This window comes from Silene latifolia, chromosome Y, assembly GCF_048544455.1.
Source record: "Silene latifolia isolate original U9 population chromosome Y, ASM4854445v1, whole genome shotgun sequence".
NCBI lineage: Eukaryota > Viridiplantae > Streptophyta > Magnoliopsida > Caryophyllales > Caryophyllaceae > Silene > Silene latifolia.
In genome coordinates this window covers 26,469,554-26,476,672 of record NC_133538.1, presented here as the reverse complement: position 1 = coordinate 26,476,672, position 7,119 = coordinate 26,469,554, and the positions used below count along the sequence as shown (strand labels likewise).

Below are 7,119 nucleotides of genomic sequence, written 5' to 3'. Positions count from 1 at the left end.
AGAATGCAGGCTTGTGGGGAAGTATATTCGTAGTGATGTGTCAACTATGGAGAAGACGAGGTTAGGGTTTGCTAGGGTTCGATTGAGGTTCCTTTGGCAAGAAACTCCCGCCTCCGTGCGTTTCCTAGATGAATTCTCCCATGAAGTTAAGATTGAAGTAGAGAGTGAATGGAAACCCATTGTTTGCAGTGAATGTGGAGGGGTAGGGCATGACAGTACTTCCTGCAGAAAGCCAAAGCAGAAAGTGCCTACTAAACCTGCTCCTACCAATCAGAAATGGGTACCAAAACAGAAAGTGGTTGTGCCTCAAACTTTACCTGTGACCTCTCCTGTGAGTGTTGCTGCTACCCCTGTGGTCTCTAAGACGCCTGAGGAAATTCAAAGATAATTTGCGGTGTCACCTGGTCCAAGGATGGTAAATATGGACATGACCTCCTCTCGGACGATTACTACTCTTAGCGAGGCAAGATATTATACGTCTTTGGTAAAGCTTCTACTCACTTAAGCCGATTACACATTCCAGGATGCTCTTAACAATCGCTAAAAAATGCGGTGTTGGAAGTGTTTTAGTGAATAATCCTCCAAGAGTTGGTGTGGGTACAAGTGGTAGTGCATTACTCCCCACGGGAGTGATGCATAACATTGGTTTTCGGAATGTGAGGGGACTTAACAGCCCATCTAAGCAAAAGCAAGTTAAATGGTTTCTTCAATCTCATATGGTGGGTTTGTTTGGTCTCCTTGAGACAAAGGTAAAGCCTTTGTCTCTAAATTCTGTTAGGAAAAATGTTTGTGATGGGTGGTCTGTTTCCACTAACTCTTCTTATCACCCTGGAGGCAGAGTATGGGTGCTTTGGAATCCCTCTCTTTTCTATGTGCATTTTGTTCATTACGATTGCCGGTCTGTCCATATTTGTTCTTGAAATTAGTTCCACTTTCAAGTTTTTTTGCACCATGGTTTATGCATATAATGATACTACGTGAGAAAGAGTTTATGGCAAGATCTTTGCTCTTTTTGATTCTATTCATGATCCTTGGATTCGTGTGGAGACTTCAATTGTGTCCTCAAACCCTCGAGAGACTTGGTGGGTCTTCATCGATGAAGAGATGAAAGACTTTAATGACTGTTTAGATTATTGTCTGATGATGGATAGTCCTCTTTGGTTCTTACTATACTTGGAACAACAAACAGGACCCCCAGACTAGAGTTTATTCCAGATTAGACAGAGTTCTCATTAATCACCTCTGGACTCAGTATAGACCCAATGCTTATGCTCATTTTTACAATGAAGGTACTTTTGATCACACTCCTTGTATAATTCAAGAACCTGATACCTCTATGAAGGGGAAAAGGAGCTTTAAGTACTTCAACATGTGGAGCCAAGTTCCTGATTTTAAACCTTGCATTAGTCATCATTGGAATCACCCTTGGCAAGGGACTAAAATGTTTAAGGTTGTTATGAAGTTGAAAAGCCTTAAGAGACCTCTGAAAGAGTTAAACAAAGCCTTATTTGATGATATTGAGAATAGTGCAGTTCATGCCTGGAAGATTTTAGATAATATTCAAGATCAATTGAGATCTGCACCTGGTGACCCTGCTCTCTTAATTAAGGAAAAAGAAGCTGCTGGTGTTTACAGGGAGTTGCAGGCTGCCTGTGACAGTTTTCTGCTTCAAAAATCAAAGGCCACCTGGATAAATCAAGGAGATAACAACACTAGATATTTCCATAGTCTCCTGAGAACAAGAAGAGTGAAAAATAAAATTTTCCTCATTGAGGATAGTGAAGGGCATGTGCATTTCAAGGATCCATATTCAAGATGCCTTTTTGAAGTATTATAAAAATTACTTGGGATCTGGACATACCACTCCATCTGTGTCTCGTGGTTGCAAGGGCCTATTTGCACCTCGAGCATCATTCGTATTGTTGGCCCTGTCACTAAGAAGGAAATCAAGGAGGCTTTCTTTTCTATTCCCAACCATAAAGCCCCTGGGCCTGATGGTTTCTCAAGTGCCTTTTTTAAAGACTCTTGGTCTGTTGTTGGTGATGAGGTATGTGATGCCATCTTGGATGTTTTCCGATCGGTAAGATGCTCTAATGAGATCAACCATACTTTCATTACTCTAATTCCAAAAATTGACAACCCTCAAAATGTCACTCAATTTCGCCCAATCTCCTGCTGTAATATGTTATACAAAGTTATTTCTAAACTTTTGTGCACTAGACTCTCCTCTGTCTTGCCTTCTATTATAAGTAAGAATCAAGGGGGGTTTGTTAAGGGGAGGAGTATTGCTGAAAATATTCTCATTTGTCAGGACATTGTTAGGCTCTATAATAGGAAGACTGTTTCCCCTAGATGTCTGATGAAAATTGACCTCAAAAAAGCCTATGACTCTGTGCACTGGGAATTTGTGAAACAAATGCTTATTGCCCTCAATTTCCCTACCAAATTTATTCATCTGGTTATGCTTTGTGTCAGCACTGCTTCCTACTCTTTGGTGCTTAATGGAGAGAACTTTGGGTATTTTAAGGGGGCAAAAGGCCTGAGGCAAGGAGATCCTATCTCCCCCCTCCTTTTTACCATTACCATGGAATACCTAAGTAGGATTTTAGCTCATGTTACTGATACTATGCCTTTCAAATTTCACCCCTTGTGTAGTCAACTCAAATTATCCCACCTCATGTTTGCTGATGACCTTCTTCTTTTCTCTAAGGGGGATACTACTTCTATTATGATTCTTCTGAGAGCTTTTGCAACATTCTCTGTAGCCACTGGTCTTCAGATGAACTCTCTGAAGTCTAACATATATTTTAATGGAGTTGCTTCTAGGGTCAAATCTGATATTTTGCAGATCTCTGGTTTCTCTGAAGGGGCCTTGCCATTTAAGTATTTGGGGGTGCCTATTTCTCACTGGGAGGCTCACTTTGTTAAGAAGCGCAATTGTCTTATTGAGAAGATTCTTCGAACGTATTCATGGTTATCTTGCCAAAAAATTATCCTATCTTTGGTAGATTAACCTTGGTGAACTCTGTACTTACCACTCTCTATACCTCTTGGACTTCTATTTTTATCCTGCCAAAGGGAGTGTTAAGGAGAATTGATGCTCTTTGCAGAAATTATCTTTGGGATGGCTGTTGAGTATGTTAGATCCCCTCTTGTTAGTTGGGAAAAAGTGTGTGTACCAAAAGATGAAGGTGGACTTGGTATTAGGCATAGCATTGCCTGGAATCTTGCTTCAATTTGTAAACTCTCCTGGTGGATCTATTCTAATCAGGATAGTTTGTGGGTACAGTGGGTACACCACATCTATATGAAAGATGTTCCTTGGTCTCTTTATCAACCTAAATCTGATGTTTCTTGGGCCTGGAAAACAATTTGTAAAGTCAAAGACAATTTCTCTGCTGGTTTTTCCTCTACTGGTCTGTGGTTGCCAAGACCTTCTGGTTACACAGTTAGTAGTGGTTACCAGTGGATCAGACCTAAATATCCTACTGTGACTTGGGATAAAATGGTCTGGAATTCCTGGTGTATAGCAAAGCACTCCTTTATCAGTTGGCTTCTTGCTCGTGAAGCTTTGCAGCTGAAAGATAAGCTTCTTCTCCTTGGAATTCTTCCTGATGATAGATGTTTTCTCTGTGGCATAGCATCTGAAACTCATCAGCATTTGTTCATTCAGTGCTGTTATACCAGAAAAATGGTTGCCTTAATCAGTCAGAAACTGCATATTGGCCTGCCTGTTACTAATCTCTTTGTCTGGTTGCAGACTAAACCTTGGGCAAGAATTAAGAAAATGGTTACTCTTGTTTGGATTCAAGCCTTGTATTATTCTATTTGGCATCAGAGGAATAAGGCTAGAATTGAAGGGGTTGTTCAGCAACCTGAAAAAGTAGTTCAACGACTTCAAGTGCTTGCTTAAATGTCGATTCTTAGAGTGGCAAATTTGTATTAAAAGGAGTAGTGATAGGACTTGGTTTAAGACAAGATTTTTTCTTTGCCTTTTATTTAGTCTTCGAATTGTATCCACCAAAATGGATAGTTTGTAATAGCTTGTTTATGATCTTAATGAGAATTTCTAACCTTTCACCAAAAAAAAAAAAAAAACCTAAGCTTTCTCCGCTAATTTTCATCATATTTTACTCGTTTCTACTCCAAATTTCATAAGGATTACATATTTAGAATGCTCTCTTCATATCCAACATCCTAGTATGTATTAAATTCATTTGCCCTAAATTTATTTTATCCACCATTTTTAGGGTTTTGATTATAGTGCTTATAATTGTGTTTTTATTGTTTATTTAGGTGAAGATTTAGAAGACGAGTTTGGAGACTCGTATATAGTTGAAGATAGTGGCTAGAATGTATATTAGGGTTTGGTGTTCAAGGTGCTAATTGCTCATTCTTAGCTTAAGGTAACATATTTCGAGTTACTCGACGAATAAATGTCACATTCTTTGCTTTTTGTGTGATTTTGTGTATGTTAATTGAGTGGTTTATTTCACATGAAAATATGGGTTAGATTCATGTCTTTTGTAAGTTTATGTTCACATATTAGTATGGAAATGAAATGAGAATGATTAATTGATGCTTAAAACGATGTTAAAATGAACAAAAACGGAGAAACGGAGAATTAGGGGTGGCGGCCAAAAGCAGCCCAAAGAGGCCCATGCAGCCACAGCAGCCACAGGTTGGCCCGGTCGGCCCGTTGCTTGTTTTCGCGATTTTTCATGCGTTGTTCGTCGTTTCGGGTTTATTAATGTTATATTTAGTATAAGTAACATATGGGTAATCTTAAGAAATGAATAATGTTAGTAGTAAATATAATGTTGATGGTAAAATTATGCTTATATTGGTAGTTTGCACATGTTAGGATAGGTTATGAGATGAAATTGTAATGAATATGCTTGAAATGAATTTTATAGCGATAATTGCAATGTTTGGATGATTATGCCGAAAACTGAGCCCTTGGTCCCTTTGACTGAATCGATGTCAGTCAATTGTGTGATTGGTCACCATGAGCGATTGAACCCGCACTCGCCGCAGGTGGGGTTGGAAAAATTCGGTTGGATGAAATTATTGTGTAAATGGGATAATTGGCCTTATTCTTGTTTTAGGCCATCTATTATGTTTTTATTTCACATGTGTTGTTAATTGATTTGAATGGTTTCTTATATTGTAGAAACGGCCCTAGATTCCCTGAAACCTTTAATATTGTTAATATTGCTTGAAATGGAATTGGTATTGAATACTTCTTGCAGGTTGTTGTGTTTGTCACAGATAGGCCTTTATAGTCTCTGACGAGTATATGTTCACTGCTTAATAGCCTTTGTGTTCCTGACTTGGTGGGTTTATATCCAAGTTGGGGCATGACCTCGTTACTTATTTTGAGAGTAAGTGGTCAGCTTAAGTACTAGCCAACCCTTTGGTGGACTCCTTAGGGTACTCACTTTGTTTAAAAAAAAATTGTGGGTCTTGGGTGCGGTGGTGTGTATCCGCATGTCTAGGTCTGCGCAGATTTAGGACTAGGGTTGTGTTGTACTTGGCCATGTTTTGATAGAACCTCTGAGCCAAGATACCGGTGCTAAGAACTTATGCCTGTCTTTGATATATTGTCCTTTCTTGTATGGTGATTTTATGAATTGTAATAGGTGAGATGCAAGCCGGTTAAAATTGATAAAGTTTGGATTACTGTTTGTTATATGTTTCACATGATAGCTTAAATTGGTCAGTTTAGTGTTCATATGTTAGAATACTTGATAATTAAATTATTTATCATGTTGTTTACATGTTACATTAAATATGACATTTCGTGGCTGGGAGGACTCGAAGTTACTCCCCACTGAATTGTAGCTTTCGTGTTTGTATAAAATGCGATTGACAGGTTGATGATGATTAGATGGGGTACACGGACGAGCTAGTGAGCAAAAGAACCTTGGACCTAGTTTGGTTATATTTTGTAGTAAACCTTTAAACATATGGTTGTGTTTATATTTTAGAGGGACATATGTCTCCCTCTTTTACTTTGGTTTGTATCACTATATTCTCGCGACTTTAGCTATGTTATGTAAATTAGTTTGTTAGTATTTGCAGGTTTTGGCACTCTTCATTTGGAAATGTTTGTGAATGGTTTAGAAAAGTTTTTAAAATTACAGGTTTTATCTAGTTGAACCAATTACAAACATATCCTGTCAGTTTTTCTGTAGAATTTACGTGTTTATTTAACGCTAAAAATGAGGGTGTCACAGTGTCACAACTGAAGTTCAAGGGACCAATGGAGTTGGTTTCCGAATATGTAATAGTTAAATAGTTTTTCTATTTTAGGAAAGGCCATACTAGGATTTATTTATTTTATGCTTGCATTTTATTTTATGTCGCATGCATCGCTAAATCGCCATAACTAAAACATGCATCTTCTTTCATCGAGTTTATCGACCGTGTCAATTAAAATTATCGTAGTTCACCGCTTTAGTTCACTTAAAACGTGATAGATAATAAATTGACATGACCTCTCGCTAAAACAATTAATTGAGACATAGCCTTACCAAATAGTAGAAACCATGAAAACCTATTTCGCGAGGGAGTGCACTCGGCTACCCCGGGGTACAAACCTTGTTACGTAGGGGAAGTGGGTGATGAATGTAATCCACCGAGTTCATGTTAATGAGGGGTATTTCGGCACACCGTGCCCTAAGTTGATATGGGTTTGGATAGTGGACACATTTATTCGAAATTTGGGTTGTACTCAACGAAAGTATTCACGACGATTTCCGGATGTGTTTCGGGCTAAAGATGAATATTAATGTAAATATCATCGACCAAGAGTTCTAAGAGTAGAATCGATTACAAGGTTAATCCACCGAGTTATGTTAATAAAGGGTATTTCGGCACACCGTGCCCTAAGTTAATATGAATTTGGGTCTTGGAATCATTTCATATAGTTGGGTAGAGGTCACTATATAAATGCTCATATCTTGTTAAATTTAATTACAAGTATGATTTAAAAAGACAAAATGTTAATATTTCCTTTCCTCCATATTTGTAGTGCATTACAATGAATCCATCAAACGCTACCGCACCGATAACTATTGAGTCATACCACAATGTTTTTGACGACGTTTGCTCCAA

General features: G+C 38.2%; 2 protein-coding genes across 2 annotated transcripts; both read left to right on the top strand.

The window, feature by feature from the left end:
- The first annotated feature begins 524 nt into the window (after nt 1-524).
- On the top strand, nt 525-3,013 carry LOC141627746 (uncharacterized). The gene is made up of 4 exons (XM_074440969.1): nt 525-839; nt 1,190-1,778; nt 1,890-2,047; nt 2,312-3,013. Exons 1-4 carry the CDS (start codon nt 525-527, stop codon nt 3,011-3,013), a joined length of 1,764 nt encoding a protein of 587 aa, XP_074297070.1.
- A 111-nt stretch (nt 3,014-3,124) lies between these two features.
- On the top strand, nt 3,125-3,913 carry LOC141627745 (uncharacterized). Its single transcript, XM_074440968.1, has one exon. The coding sequence runs from the start codon at nt 3,125-3,127 to the stop codon at nt 3,911-3,913; it is 789 nt and encodes a 262-aa protein (XP_074297069.1).
- Nucleotides 3,914-7,119: the final 3,206 nt, after the last annotated feature.

Coding starts and splice junctions, on each gene's coding strand:
- LOC141627746 (XM_074440969.1), top strand. CDS start 525: ATGCTCTTAACAATCGCTAAAAAATGCGGTGTTGGAAGTGTTTTAGTG. Junction 840..1,189: donor CTTATCACCCTGGAGGCAGA/GTATGGGTGCTT, acceptor AACAACAAACAG/GACCCCCAGACTAGAGTTTA. Junction 2,048..2,311: donor GGTCTGTTGTTGGTGATGAG/GTATGTGATGCC, acceptor CTCATTTGTCAG/GACATTGTTAGGCTCTATAA.
- LOC141627745 (XM_074440968.1), top strand. CDS start 3,125: ATGGCTGTTGAGTATGTTAGATCCCCTCTTGTTAGTTGGGAAAAAGTG.